We start from the raw sequence: 16401 nt of genomic DNA, 5'->3' as shown, positions 1-16401 counted from the left end.
CGCCAGCCAGATAATGGAGGAAGCAGGATGAACAGTAAGAAGATGAGGTAATCTTGTGGAAGAACACAGATTTAAAAATATTATTTAATTTAAGTTATAAGAAGTAGTTAGGAACAAACCTAAGATAAGTAAAGGGAACACTCCTGCATTGCTGGTGGGAGTTCAAGCTGGTACAGCCCCTTTGGATGTCATTGTGGTGATTTCTCAGAAAGTTAGGAAACAACCTTCCTCAGGACCCAGTAATACCACTTGTGAGTATACATCCAAAGGATGCTCAATTGTGTCACAAGGACATGTGCTCAACTATGTTCATAGCAGCTTTGTTTGTCATAGCCAGAACCAGGAAACAACCTAAATGCCCCTCGACTGAAGAATAGATAAGGAAAATATGGTACATTTACATAATAGAGTACTACATAGCAGAAAAAAATAACAACAGCTTGAATTTTACAGGCAAATGGATGGAGCTAGAAAACAGCATTGTGAGTGAGGTAACCAACACCCAGAAAGACAAATATAATATGTACTCACTCATAAGTGGCTTTTAGACATAAAGCAAAGGAAACCATCCTACAAATCACAATCCCAGAGAACCTAGACAACAATGAGGACCCCCAAGAGAGACATAAATGGATCTAATCTACATGGGAAGTGGAAAAAGACAAGATCTCCTGAGTAAATTGGGAGCATGGGGACCTTGGAGATGGTTTCAGGGCAGAAGAGAGGCAGGGAGGAGAGTAGAAAAAAATATACAGCTCAATAAAAATCAATATTAAAAATTAGCCACTTAAGAATGGGAAACATTATAATAAGGGAGTTTGTACCTTATATGGTGCTTTGATAATTTTGATTTTTTAAAAGGCTAATTAACAGAGAATGGCTGCTGCTGAGAGACACTGGATTCTGAAAGAGACTGCTAAATTAAACCAGCCTATATACTTTAGGGATGTCTTGGCTTTATAATGAAAGCTAGGATATGTGTTGCATTGTGGGAGAGGTTGTGCTTTGTTTCCACAGGAAATGCAAAGCCTAAACGTCTTCAAAATTATAATGATCAGGTTTGATGTGGGAGACCTCCTGAGGATCTTGGCTGTAGACATGCCAGAGGAAGCCAGGAAAGACTACAGGACAGATGACATATATGCTGATCCCTTGTCATGGAACAGCTCTGGGACTGGATGAGACATGATATATCTTGTTGGCTACAGAGTCCTCAAGACTCATTATTACATGCCATACTTTCATATAGACAGATATTTCTATAGCAATTTGGTTATATAGTCCAAATGCACTTATAAAGTTGACAAATGCTTTTTTACCTGCTCACACATAAAATAAAAAATAATCTTTAGCTGACTTGTACACACCGCACATTCCATACTTATATTAATGCAGATATGTATGTTACCTTTAAAAGTTTGTGTGTTTTCAGAACAAAAAGACCAGATACCAATGAAGACAAGTAGCCCTGGTGATTCAGGCTCTCCGAATGCTTCTGTTACAGTTCTGTTACAAAGTTCTGCATCCAGAACAACCAGATCTCAGCTGCTAGCTGAGATGGTCCAGCATCACAGACTACTCCAGCTGGGACTTCAAATAAGTTCTATCTACACTTTCCCATCACACAGAGACAAAATAAAAATTATACAGCTAGCTCTTTCAGGACTTGACCATTATCCAAATTTTCTCAGGGTGTCCTAAAGATACCATCACCCCCAGACAACAGGAAGCAGTCTAGAGAACATGACACTCCCATTCTCAAGAGGTGGGGTGTGCGATTTTTGGTTGTTGGGTGGGCTATGGATGTGTGTCATTATTTAGGGGACTTTTCTGCAAGGTGTTACTTGTCATGCTCAGGGAAAAAACTAAACAAAGTAGGTTAGATTAAGAGATTTTTTTCTTGAAAAAGTGGGGAAGGAACATTAATCTCAAATATTGCTATGGAGTTTTGTATGTTGATACAAATTCATGTTCCTACACTTGTTTAATGTATTGAACCTATGTAGCTCATTTATACATGTAACATAAAAAGCAGGCAGTGGTGACACATGCCTTTAATCCCAGGACTTGAGAGGCAGATCTCTGTGAGTTTGAGGCCAGCCTGGTCTACAGAGCAAGTTCCAGGACAGCAAGGGATGTTACATAGAGAAACTCTGTCTCAAAAAACCAAAAAAAAAATGTAACATAAAGTTCTAGTCCTTAAAAACTATTTAGGATAATAAAAGATATACAGGATAGTAGTTAGTCATCTATACAATCAAGTTAATGGTCATGTTAGGTATGTTTTCAAGGTCAATCAGAGAAATATTTCAAATAGGTAGATGGTCTTCAAACACCTCAAAGATGTACAGATTATGACATTTAAAAATGTTTTGGTAACATAAGGCTTTTCATGACAATGAGACATATCTGCTCCTGGCAACACCAATCTACTTCATTAAAGAATGATGGACACTGAAGAACCTTCATGTGGAGTTTACTTTTACTGTGGCAAAGATAGCCACTGGGCAAGAAATTGCCCTTGCCTTGATTGCTGATATGTATACTGTCCAAATTGGATAAGCAGGGCGCAAAAGAAGGTGACTGCTGAACTTTGCCAAGATAAGGTAGGATAGTCTGCTTCATAGAAAAGTCTGTCAGATGTTCTAGGCCCATAGGCCAAAGATGGATGCCCCAAAGTTACAGAGGAACCTTGGGTTGACTGTCCAAGCAGCTAGGTATTTCTGTTGTTTCTTAGGTTTAGAAGTTGCTTTCTCTGTACTTCCTGTTTTTTCAGGTAATATTATATCCTTTCAGTGGTTGAGGACTAGATAGTTATAGTTACAGTTTTCCATAGTTATAAAAGGAAGTAAATCAGGTACAAGACTTTGAATTTACCAAGATAAGATAGATAATAGAGTAGTTTCTCTGGATTTGCCAGATACAAATAAACTCGGTGTTGTGAATGTAATTCGTACCTGATTCTTATTGTATATAGTTTTATTGTGTTAGAGATAACTTTCCTTTTTATTTAGAAAAAACCGGAAATGTTTCAGAATATTTGTTTACACTGTGAAGATGTGCCTTCTGATTGGTTTAATAAAGAGCTGAATGGCCAATAGCTAGTTAAGAAGAGGTTAGCCAGGACTTCTAGGGACAGAGAGGACTCTGGGAAAATGAAAGGCAGAGCTACCAGCCAGACACAGAGGAAACAGGATGGACAGTAAGGAAATGAGGTAATGAACCTCGTGGAAGAATGTAGAATTAAAAAAAAATACGGGTTAATTTAAGTTATAAAGGGTAGTTAGGAACAAGTCTAAGCTAAGGCCAAACTTTCATAATAAAAAGTCTCTGGGTCTTTACATGCAGACTGGCAATCTTGATGAGAAAGTACTACTACATTTGTTAGATAAGTGTTAATAAAATACTTCCTTACTTGATCATGATCCTGACAGACCATTAATACTCTGATATACCACTCAGTGACTCACACTGATGTCCAGAAGCTTCCTTCTTTCCATCAGACCCCAACACAGAATACCAGTCTCTAAAGCCCTTGAGGCATCAGGAAGAAATCAGGTAAAAGAACTTGGTTAAGAAGAATGTGGAATGCAGAGTCTACAAGAAGTGGCATTTTGAAGTTGCCATCTTTTTGCTCACTTAGTTACTAAGAAACACAAGAACAAGACAGTCTTACACAATTTTTGAGCTATGGATTGTTATAAAATATTATTTTAAGATGTGTTACATTTGTTTATGCTGTGGAAATTGGTTTTAATGATGCAAAGTTGTGTTGCATTCTTTTATGTTGTATTTGTTTTAACTCTGTGAAGATGTGGTTCTTTGCCTGTCTAAAACACCTGACGGGCTAATAAAGAGCTGAACGGCCAATATCAAGGCAGCAGAAAGGACAGGCGGGGCTGGCAGGCAGAGAGAATAAATAGGAGGAGAAATCTGGGAGGGGAGAAGAAGGAGCAACTTAGAACAAGGAGAGGAGGACATCAGGCGCCAGCCACCTAACTACACAGCAAGACATAGAGAAAGATGTAAAGAAAAGCACACAGAAACAGAGAAAGATAAAAGCCTGGAGGCAAAAGATAGAGGGGATGATTTAAATTTAGAAAAGCTGGCTAGAAACAAGCCAAGCTAAGGCCAGTGTGATTTATTTGGTAGCTGAGTGGCAGGCCCTCTGCCAAAAAAATATAGTAATAAAAAGAGTAAATAATCAACAACAATGGATCAATAAAATGTTCTTCCTTCCCGTCCTGATTTCAACCTTCATGGATCTGCCCTAGAAGTGAATTCCACTTACAATTAGTTACTGAATTAAATAAATACCTGAGCATCGAAGAGAGTGAGCCAGTTCTGTTGCCATAACTTGGATGATCAGACCAATTCGAAGTCGGAACATTTCAGCAAAGAGGCCAGGCTGAGTTCTCATGTACATGGCAAGATATACCATTATTTCCTGTGTACAGAATGGATATAAACAAAAGTTAGAGTGTCACAATGTCTGTTTTGCAAGTTGTCAGGTCAATTAAAAACAAATACTGAAACATCAATTGCCAGGTTAGGCTTTTTAATGCTGCCCACCTGTGTAAGGATTGAAATGCTCATGTCTCCTTCACTGTCTTCGTCAATTAGCTTAGTGAGTGCCTCATATGGTAGAGGTCTAAGGAAGAAAACAGTGAATGAAGTCCAAAGTCTACCATCATTTAGCCTAAATATATTTTAAAAATTAAAACCTCAGTGCAAGTCCAAACCCCTGCCACAACAGCTCACCAAGTGTAGTTCTTTCACAGCAAAACTCCCACGTCCTGCCTCTGAGGCACACTCTTGCCATATTAACAGAACTTTCATTTAAAACTCACCCCTCGATGTCTTTCCAGACCAGTGTTTCACTGTTAATCTTTACCATGTGACAAATAAGCATAATGGCTACAAAGAAAGAAGCTGATGGTGGTGTTCCTGCAGCCGTGCACTTGGGGTGCTTTGTGAGTGCCCATTTCCCCTTTCAACTTTAACCTTCACACCTTTGATTCCTTCTTCAGCAGCATAGAGGTGCATATAACAGCCCAATGCTCTAGCCATATACTTTCTTCTATTTCTTTTTCAGATTGTGGTTGCCTTTTATGTTGTCAACTCCCAATGTTCTGTGCTTTGTGTGTTTTTAGAATGAGTAGAATTAAGGGATTTAGAAAAATCAATAAGTTTTCTCTTTTCATTTGCTTGTATCCCATCATTTTCCTGTTCTGCAGCTCTGTATATATAAGGTGTATACAAGTTAGGACAAGAGAATTGTGGCAAGTTCACCCAATTTCTTAAAGGCTCAGCGAAACCTTATAAAAAGCCAACCACATGCCCCACTCACGCAGAGATTGTCTTCTCGCGAGGTTCTGGAGGAAGTCCTACCGTCAGGTGTTTCTGGTATGAGAGAAGGTCTGTGCAGGCCTATGAAGAGGGAGCAGAGCTTACTTACCCTTTCCAAAATTTTCAGATTTCCAAACATTCACAAATAAAAAGCTGAGTATCAGAAACTTTACGTGCAATTGAAAACAATTAGAAGTTGCAGTTGTTTAAAAAACAATTAGGAAAATCAAGGTATCCCTCTGCAGTGCAAAGGCTTGAACCGAGGATTCCAGGAAAAGTAAGCACTACCCTACCTTTGTGCTATGCTCCCAGCATGGAGTTTTAAAGTATTCCCCACTTAGATTTTGAGTAATTTCAAGAACTTATTAGTACCTCATCAAGTGCTTCCACCTTCTTCCTTAAGATCCCAGAGATGTATCGGATCAGACCCCAGTGCCGAATTTCACCAACTTTGCCATATAGTTCGCTAAGAAGCTCCCTGACAGTAGCACCTCCTTCTTCATACAATTCAGTGTCCCAGTCAGGTCCTCTGGAATTTTAAAAATGGGAGTACATTAAAAATGAGAAAAATATTTTCTTTTACTGTTATAATGGATATGCCTGTTTTGGCCTTTTTTTTTTTTTAGTAAAAAACTATTTATTAAAAACACTTATAAAACCATAAGAGTCAATCTCCCAATCTTGAAATTAAATGTCTAAGACACCAATTTTATAATTTAGCTATGCTTTGACACAATGCATTCTTTTACCCACATCTCAAGCTTCAACATCACTGAAAAAGGTTTAAGTTCTGAAAGCACACTGTATTTTATGAACATTAGAATTGGTTTGTGTTGAAAGGAGACAGATATGTGATTATTATACAATTACTGTTACACAAATCAATTTAGAGATATAGAAAGTTATCTGAAATTGGGAATTTAGTATATGATGAATGTAGATTACATATTAAATGATGTTAAAAGCATCAAGTAGCTTTCTGGAAAAAGTTGGATCAGTGCCTGAAAGTGTATCTTACAATTCTAAATGTGTGAAGACATAAATATTAAAATGATAAAAAAAACTTAAGGGAAATTAGCTCATAATGCTGGAAGGAAAAGGATTTTCTAGCTATGAAACATCAGCAGAAGCCACAAAACTTGAGTTCAGTAATTTTATACATACAAAACAGTAAAGAGTTCTTACTGAAGACAGTATGCAAAGTGCAGGACAAATTACAAAAGAGGAAAAATAATTGTAATTCATAGGCCAATTCAGCTAAAAACAAATAAAGAAATTAAAATAGATAAAGTAAACAACAACAAAGGAAAATAAACACTGGTATCCCATAAATATAGAAGAAGGCAGTCAACTTCACATGTAGTAAGAAAAATTAAAATGCATATTATATCAAGATAACATTTTATTATATCTAGCTCTTAAAAAGCCCCCAAATTGATGTGGCTTATCACTTAAACAGTCCCTTGTGGGAGTGAAGATTGAAGCAATGCCTCTAGACAGCTATTTGCAAATTCTGCAAAGAGCCTGGCAGTTCTTACAATACTTAAATTACCTTACCATACGACCCACCATTTCTGCTCTTGTGGTTTAACTGTAGAATAAATTCTTTCCATATATATGAAGCAATTTCAGTTAAAAGGTAATTCACCAGAAGCTCTGTTTGCTATAGTGAATGACTAGAAAATACCCAAATGTTCATCATTATTAGGAGTATTGTTAAATAAATTATGATATATTTAAATAATACAGTCTTTCATATCTATTAAGAACATAAAAGGTAGGCACCAATGCTCCTGCAAACCACCCTAATGTAATTTATTTAGTCATCAATAAAAATGATGTGGGAAGGTCATTTGTCAATCTGTTGTTTCATTGGTTAATCAATAAAGAAAACTGCTTGGTCTGATAGGTCAGAAAATTAGGTAGGTAGAGTAGACATAACAGAATACTGGGAAGAAGGGAAGTGAGCCAGACGCCATGCCTCTCCTCTCTGGTCAGATGCGATGAAGCTCCGGCCCAAGATGGATGCAGGTCAGACATGCTGAATCTTTCCCAGTAAGCCACTACTTTGTGGTGCTACACAGATTATTAGAAATGGGTTAATCAAGATGTGAGAATTAGCTGATAAGCGACTAGAGCTATGGGCCAAGCAGTGTTTTAAAGAATACAATTTGTGTGTTGTTATTTCGGGTATAAAGCTAGCTGTGTGGGAGCCAGGCAGGACGAAAAGCATGCCTGCTGCTCCTCACTACATAAAAAGAAATGGAAGAGCTGGGTATAGTACATACAACTTTAATCCCAGCATTTGGGAAGCAGAGGTAGGGAGATCTCTGTGAGTTCAAAGCCAGTCTGGTCTATACAGAAAGCAAACCAAGAAAAACAAAAGGACACCACCCGGTCTGCTTGGTAACAGAGAGACTGGATAATTTCTGAGGCTAGGTTATCAAAGAAAATATAGTTTCCACCCTGTCTTCTCTTGTAACTCTGTAAGAACCTTGTCATCATGCTGGAGGAAGGACATATGGGGCATCATCTGAAGGCATTAGAGCTGTAGGTAATGAGGATGAATTTGTAGCTGATAGCCAGTATCTACTCCTGAGTATATGAGTGAGAAAACCTGGCTGACTTCATTCATGGCTCAATGTCTGACAAAAGCTGAATGTCAGACCTTGAGGAAGAACTGCCTAGTCAAGATCAGACAATCTAAGAACTATTAAAGACACTTTAGAGTTCCACATTTTTATTATGGTAAGCTCCTGTTCAAGCTATTGGATATTGAGGTGATTTTTTTTTTAATGAAGTGGTAGGTAACTGGAATGTGTATGTAGTGATCTTTAAGATACACAGTATTGGTGAAACAAAGGCATATAGAACAATGTATGAACTATGCTAACATTGGATACACAGGGCTATAAATACCCACATATATGTCTATATTTACATATGTATGCATAGAATGTACCTAGGAGAATGCACAGACAAAAATAACATGAAAAAGCTGATTATTTAGAAATGGGGAAAATATTTGACCCTTTCGCTATATAATTTTGAATAATTTTTTTTTCAAGAAAGGGTTTCTCTGTATAGCCCCAGCTATCCTGGAACTTGCTATGTTGACCAGACTGACTTGAACTCACAGAGATCCACCTGCCTCTACCTCCCAAGTTCTGGGATTAAAGGTGTGTGCCAACACTGCCTGGTTGCATACTTTTAACATGTTGAACCACAAGGGTCTGGAGACAAGGCTCAGTAGTTAAGAGCATGGATTGCTGTTGAGGAGGACAGGGGTTTGGTTTTCCACACCCACATGCTGGCTCACAATCATCCATAACTCAGTTCCAGGGAATCTGATGCTGTCTTCTGACCTCTAGGCATCAGGTATATACATGGTGTACATACAAACATTCAGGCAAAATACACATACACTCATACACATAAAATAAAATTAGAAAAAAGTTGAACAATAAGAACTTATTGCCTATTCAAATACCAATTTTTTTAAACACGAAAAATGTACCTAAAATGTGTCATCAATGGGTACTTTTGTGATCCAGTTGCCCTCACTTCCCCTGACTGACAGCGAAACTTCCTTGTGGTCTGTAATTGACAAGGATGTTTGTGTTCTTTCTGGCTGGTGGGGCTCCACAGAAGGAGTAGAGGTATAAAAGTTTGCTGGGCAAACTAAAGGTTGCTGTTCTTCCACCTGAAAAGAAGCCTCCATGTGTCAATCCCGGCACCCCAGCCAGTCTTGGCTATCCAGGCTGCGCTGGCTGCAGCAAGTGGAGGTCCCACTGAGATCTGGAAAGTGGGGATACGTGAACGGGGTAGCTCCAACCACCAGCTAAATGGAGGAGCGTATTGGGGAAGGTAGTGTTCTAATTTTTCATCCCCCGAGATAACTCTGAGAGACATCTTCCAAAAGATAAGCAAGTATAAAAAGGTGAGAGGGTGAGTTGAAAGGCTTCAAAAAGTAACTGAAACTCTTAAAGCAACAAGGCATAGAAGTAACAAGGAAGACAGCCAAAGATTTTGTACAGGAGGGGGTTTAAATGTTTTAGACTGGGAACAAGCCAAGTCAGATTAAAAGCAGTATGTGTGTCTTCATCCCCAGAGATGCTCTGAGGGATGCCCTCTGGAAGATTGACCAGTAGAGAAGAAATAAAAAGGAGGCAGGAAGGTGAATTGAGGATCTCAAAAGATAGAATGTGTAGAGATATATATTATTTTGTTGATTGTGTTGTCTTTTGTGTTCTGGACTGGAGAAAGACAATTTATTCTGGGAACTTCTAAGAAAGGTACTTTGACTTTAAAATATGGGCCTAAGGATTTGATGCTTTGGAAAAGAGGTTCTGCTTTTGTCTCCACAGAGGATGAGAACCTGTGGATTCATTGCAAATTTATGTGGTTTGAATCATCGAGACACCCTGAAATGTTGATGTAAAATACTCCCAAGAATGCAGCACCCCCCACTCAGCAGGAAGTAGTCAGACAGGTTGACAATGCCCAAATTCCCTAAAAGGTTGCTAAAGTGGGGCCCCTTCAATGGTTTTGGAGCAGAAGCAGTGAGCCTGCTTCCCTGAGTTCTGCTCCACTCCATGTAGCAGTTTAGATCCAGAGTGAGTGCGGCTAGGGCCATGATGGAGGAAGGTCATTGGTTAAAAAATAAAGAAACTGCTTGTCCCTCATAGGTTAGAACATAGGTGGGTGGATTAAACAGAACAGAATGCTGGGAGGAAGAGGAAGTGAGCTCAGACTCGATAGCTCTGCTCTCTGATGCAGACGCGATGAGGCTCCGACCCAGGATGGACGTAGGCTAGAATCTTCCCGGTAAGCGCACCTTGGGGTGCTACACACATTATTAGAAATAGGCTAGTCCAGGTGCAAGAGTTAGCCGAGAAGAGGCTAGATATAATGGGCCAAGCAGTGTTTAAAAGAATACAATTTGTGTGTTGTTATTTCGGGTAAAGCTAGCCGTGTGGGAGCTGGGCGGGACGAAAAGCAGGCCCGGCCCGCAGCTCCCACAACAGGGCCAGAAGGTAGCTGGAGCAGAGCTTTGCCACCACAGCTACTGCTGCCGAACTTGCTCTCTCACAGCCTGTGCAGACAGCTGAGACTGTTGACCAGCTGAGACTGAAAGAGTCAGCAAGGCTTTGGACATTCAAAATTATCTTAATGGACATATTCAATTGGGCATATTGACCTTGAACCAACAAGTGGCTCTGGTTCAGGAGCAAGTGAACTATCTTTGGACTTTCAATAGTTAATATTGTTATGTGAGTTACTCATGGCACTGTATTGCATGCTTCTGCTACTGTTATGGAACTCAACCGTCATATGAGAGGACTTTGGAATACTGCTTTTGTTAATTTTAGCACCCAGTTAGTGCATGCTAAATGATTGCAGCACTGGTCTGGCTCGTTGGCACTGTCAGTCCTGGGAATACTTGGTCTAGGGCTATGTGTCTGTGTAGCCACTGACGGACAATACTTTGGGGGCAGGATGCTACCTAAGACAGGGAATATTAGAGGGCTATTCCCCATGGCAGGCAAGGTATTATAAAATAAAATGGGGGGAGTTGTTGTGATCCAGCTGCCCTCACTCCCCCTGACTGACAGCGAAACTTCCTTGTGGTCTGTAATTGACAAGGATGTTTGTGTTCTTTCTGGCCAGTGGGTCTCCACAGAAGGGGTAGAGGTATAAAAGGTTGTTGGGCAAAATAAAGGTTGCTGTTCTTCCACCTGAAAAGAAGCCTCCATGTGTCAATTCCTGCACCCCAGCCAGTCTTGGCTATCCAGGCTGTGTTGGCTGCAGCAGGTTACGAAACAAGCAAGTGCAAGTTAAAAACCAATGGGCTATTTATATTTATATTTGCAGAAGGTTGCTTGCAAAGAGTAACCAACGTAATAACTTTTTAGTGAAGGAAACTGGAAGGCACTTCCTTAAATAAAGGATCAACTCAGCTGATCAAAATTAACACTATCTGCAGTAAGACTAATGTTTTCAAAGAAAGGAACTTTAGTGGCAGGCCTGCCAAAAAAAAAGACCCTAATCTGAATATTAATTAAGGGGAAATGTTGCAGAAACCAAAGTTAAAGACATTTTAAAAGAGGCAGGTGCAGAGAGGAGCAGAGGGACAGAGAGGGTCAGAAGGGCAGAGAGGCAGAGGCTAATGACACTGTACCTGGCTGGTAATACTTTTTTTTATTAGCAAATAACCGGATATGGGACAACTACTGTCGTAAGTATACCTTCAGGACTTCAGGATACATGACTTTCAAATCCTTATCTTGACTTTCAAATTAAATTTCCACAACAGTCAAATTTGTGTTCTTTGCTTAACAGTTTGTTGAAGCTTAAGCGATGTAAAAATATAAAACCCTCAGAGTGTACTCTACAAGAGATGATTTGCCTTGCATGAACAAATCCTCAGTTTGATCCTGAGCACTGTGAAAATAGCTTGTGTACTTAGTAATTCCCATTCTAAGAAAGCATATTCCAATCAAGTAGTGACTGTGAAAAATATTTCTGTTTATCTGTGTTCTTCATGCTATCAGCAATTATCATCAATAGACTATAGACATAGATCTTGCTATGCTGCTCAGGCTCAACTCAAACTCCTGGACTTAAGTCATATTTCTGTGTCAGTCTCCCAGATAGCTGAGACTATAGGTGCATGTCATCAGGACTAGCTTGTTCAATTATTTTTTTTAAATACATGAATTAGGCCAGTATGTGGTGGCACATGCCTTTAATCCCAGCACTCAGAAGGCAGAAGCAGGCCCGTGAGTTCAAAGTGAGTCTGGTCTAGAAAGTGGGTTCCAGGACAGCTAGGGCTACACAGAGAAACCCTGTCTCAAAAAAAAATCAAAAATACATATGAATTGTAAAAATGCTTCACTTTGATGGGGGTGCTTTTCAGATAATGGGAATACTTGTGTGTTTTCACTTGCTCACTAAGTAACGTAGGTTGAAAGAAATGCTTTGGATTTGTTTAAAAACAGACAAAACAAAACAAAGACAACAATAACTTTTTATCTAATATATTTCCCTAGTTGTGCAACCTTGACTATGTTGATGCAGCTTTCTGAAAGGATTTCCACATCTATAATAAACATAGGTACTGAATCGCTCATTTTAAAAAGCTCTTCCTTTTTGGTCTTTTTGTGATTTTTGTATTTTTTTAATTCTGTGCTAGGGACTAAACCCAGGGCCTTGTACTATTAAGTAACCCCTTCATGAAAACGTGTAAGAACTGAATAAGGGTATGCATTCTTTTGTCCAAACTATGTACATGTGGCAGGCACAAGGTTATAGTCTGCAGCTACAATAAAAGTAAGTCTCTGAGCTTGAGGAGCTTCATCTAGAGAGATGAGACAAATGCATGAAAACAGCATGCCAATAGGGCAACAGTCATACACACTATGTTAGAGGCTTGCCTAAGGAGAAAAAGGTAGGAAAGGGAAGGTTTCCAGCTACTTCCTTGAGGCTATGTCAGAAGCTGTGAGTCAGTCTGAAGGAGGAGGACAAGAAGGTCCCCCACAGACAGAATAACGAGTGAATGCACAGATGTGAGAGACAACATGATTGCTAGAGGGGCCTGAAAACAGGCAGGAACTTTATCATGGGGGCTCTTGTATGCTACATTAACTCTTAAACTCTTTTTTTCCCCTCTGCTTAAGGGAAACAAATTGGAGAATTTTCAACAGGGAAGAAACTTAAGTGAGCACATTAAAAAGATTAGTATGTAGAATTTGAAGACAAAGATTTGGCAATCCCTAATAAAATACTAGATCTGGGCAGTGACCAGTATTAGATGTTATAATCATTAAAGGAAACACTAGCATAGGTGAAAAATATCTGATTAATCTTTCGTTGTTACTGTGGCATGCTGGTGATAGAACCCAGGGGCTTTTGCATCTTATGTAAATGCTTCAACGCTGAGCAGCACCCCTAGCCATTATTTTTCTGAAACAGTGTACGTATCTTAGGCTGGCTTTGAACTCACTATGTAGCCAAGATCAGCTTTATAGTCCATCGTCCAGGTTCCGTCTCCCAATGCTGAGATTACAGGTACACACCACCAAGCCCAGATAGGATTAATCTTAATATGATAAAAAAGAGGAACAATCATGGGCTGGATATGTAGTTTGGTGGTATAGCACTTGCCCAGTATGTACAAAGCTTGGGGGGTCTTACTCTCCACATAAGAGAAAGAGTTAACAACAACACATTCCACCCTTTCTGGTATGATATTATCACCTCTGAACTTGTCTTGCTTTACAAATTGAATGCAGATCTATCAAATATGTGGTAATAACTATCCACTTATAGGCAATACAAAGGAAAGTGAAACACGTTTAAATAACATCATGAGGGGACACTCAGCAAAATGAAGAATGTGAACTCTACAGAACAAACCAATATTAGGAAGAGAGAGTACAGACATTTAAAAAGCACTTATAGAAATATAGTAACTAAGTACAATGTGTGGACTTGAATTATATTTGGAATTCAACAAATCTACTGTAACAAAACATTGGCTAATCAGATGCTTTTTAACACTGATAGTATTAAAGTATAATACTTAATATTCTAAATAATTAAAACATTGTGTCATGTTTTTGTCCTACATGCTCTTGAGACCCTATTTACTTTTGTGGTCTATGTCTCTGTTGTTTAAGTTTTGTAATTTCTAGAGTTCTCTGTTCAAGTTTCAATGCTTTATATTCCACTGCTTCATTTTGATTACTATAGTTTTTATTTCTAAAATATGCGTTTAGCTTTCCTTTAGGCTTTCTATTTTTTTGCTCAGACATTTAGTTTTCATTTGTTTCTGGGGTATTAATAGTTACTTGTGAAGAATTTTTATAGTTCCTCTATGAGATTTTTTGTTTAATTGCGGCATATACCTTATCTCTGCTGACTTATCAATTCCTTTCACCCATTCAAGTTGAGAACTTCCTGGTTCTTGGTATAACAATCGATTGGTATAACAATCACTGGTATCCTAAACATCTGGGGTAATACGGTGCAATAATGTGGAATTTAATAAATACATTCCAGCAGGCCTTTTCTGATAATGTACCGCTAGGGGAAGGATATGCTGCTTTGTTACCACTTTCTGGGGATGAAGTGTGGCTTCCCCATTTGGCCTTCCTTGAGAGACAGCAGAAGGAGTGTCCTCTTACTGCTGAACGAGAGTGAAGCTCCTCACTAGGCTTTCCACCCTAGAGTTGGAAAGGGTCACTTTGTTACCATCTCTGATGTGGACAAAGCTGACCTAGGATTTATACTCAGTGATCAAACTCTTGACTAGTCTGCTTTGAGAGCATTTACTGAAGAAGGGGTGCCCCATCACCAGGTGGGGATGGATGTTCATGTGACAGGCAAGTCCCAGATGCCTCCTTGTCCTTCACTGACACACTGGCAGTAGAAAGGTGAAATAGTACCTGTTTTATTTAAACTGGGTAAGAATACTGTAAGGACTTACTCAGTTCTTGTTGGCAGGGGCGGGCCCTCAAAAATTTTTTTGTATGGTGTGTGGCAGGAATAGAGTGACTATTGTCTTTAAAAGTTATATGTCTTGTTTAGCTGCCCATTTCCTAAGTCTTTTGTTGAAAAGAACCTTTTTTTCTATCTTAGGATTTGATGTCTGTGTCTACAGATATTCTTACATTGTCGGCTTCTCTAAGAACCCACATCAGATATATGAGTGGAAAAGGTGTTGTACAAATCATGTACTGAACTTAGCAGAAAAACAGGGCAAATGCATCCACTTCTTATCAAGAAATTCCAAGGGATCCTTCCTTTGGTGCTAGTGAAAATGTAAGAAACCCAAGCGTCACGCCCAACCATGCCCAAACCTCAGGTCTACTCTTCTTACTCTATTAAGTTTTTCAGAAGAAATTTAGGGGCCTCATTTGCTCTCCCAGAAAGTGTCCCATTAGTCCGTACCCTCTTTGTATGTGTGCATGGCATCAGCAACCTTGGCATTCAAGGCACGTTTAGAAGAGAGGTTCCATCCTTATTCTCCCTGGTCACCACAATATAAAAATTACTGCTTATTTTATGCAGGTTGGATGGGCAGGAAATTATATGAGTTCATTTTCACATGCTGAGTAGAAGACAGCAAATACCTATCAGAGTAACTTACATGTAAGCAAACACTCAAAAATATTGTTTCTTTTTCTGATAAGCCTCTCTGTTTTTTTTAGTGATTCTGTGGCATCTCACTCTGGATCCCGGGTTAGCTGCTGTGTAGCAGTTTCCCACCAAATTGAAACATTCCAACCCAAAGGGCAACACCTTAAGTCAAAGGTAAACAATTCAACCAAGCTTCCGGAAGTCCCTGAAACTGACCAGATTCTTTAGGCATCTCACTCCCAGAATAAGCAATAAATATTGCTGTGCCACTCTCAGGCCATCAAACTGACAAAAAGAATCTCAGACAAGCAAAACTACAAAGAATCTCATACAAGCCAAGCTACAAAGAAAGACCCACCAACTGCCTAGAAGAAGCAGAAACCAGCATGATGTGGGATTCCCCTCTGTATGCTGTGAATACCATTGGTTAATAAAGAGACTGTCTTGGACTTGTGATAAAACAGAATAGGGGTAGGTGGGGAAAACTATACTGAATGCTGGGAGAAGAAAGGCAGAGTTGAGAGAAGCCATGTAGTCCCACTGGAGACAGACACAGTAAGTCACAGCCTTATAGAAATACACAGATTAATGGAGATGGGTTAATTTAAGATATGAGTTAGTCAGAAATACGCTTAAGTTATTGACCAAACAGTATTGCAAATAATATGGTTTCTGTGTGATTATTTCAGGGTTGAACAGCCAGGAACAAACTAGCAGTCTCCTACAACACCAGCAGAGCTGCCTGGAAGAGGTTTCGACTGATTACTTGGAGGGGAGACCTCAACCTGCTGAGCTGCCTGCAGAGTACGCAGTATGTTCCTGGTTTCCAGCTTTTGTGAACTGCCACCCAAGCAGGGATGGGTATTGGTGATGCAGCTATCTTTGAGTAATGTCTGCTCCTGTAAGTGA

At 39.4% G+C, this 16401-nt stretch overlaps 1 protein-coding gene across 1 annotated transcript in view; it reads right to left on the bottom strand.

Annotated features, from left to right (window-relative positions):
• LOC121442853 (phosphorylase b kinase regulatory subunit alpha, skeletal muscle isoform-like) overlaps nucleotides 1–16401 on the bottom strand; it is a 139479-nt gene that overhangs the window by 22969 nt on the left and 100109 nt on the right. The window contains 4 exon segments of the mRNA XM_041644506.1: nucleotides 4318–4447; nucleotides 4573–4651; nucleotides 5351–5430; nucleotides 5722–5878. Of these exon segments, the coding sequence (XP_041500440.1) occupies nucleotides 4318–4447; nucleotides 4573–4651; nucleotides 5351–5430; nucleotides 5722–5878 (446 nt within the window).

This window comes from Microtus oregoni, unplaced genomic scaffold (assembly GCF_018167655.1).
Source record: "Microtus oregoni isolate MIOR12 unplaced genomic scaffold, Mior012 000097F_ref0000449, whole genome shotgun sequence".
Taxonomy (NCBI): domain Eukaryota; kingdom Metazoa; phylum Chordata; class Mammalia; order Rodentia; family Cricetidae; genus Microtus; species Microtus oregoni.
Note: the sequence above shows the minus strand (reverse complement) of the source record. Positions and strands in the feature narration are given on the sequence as shown.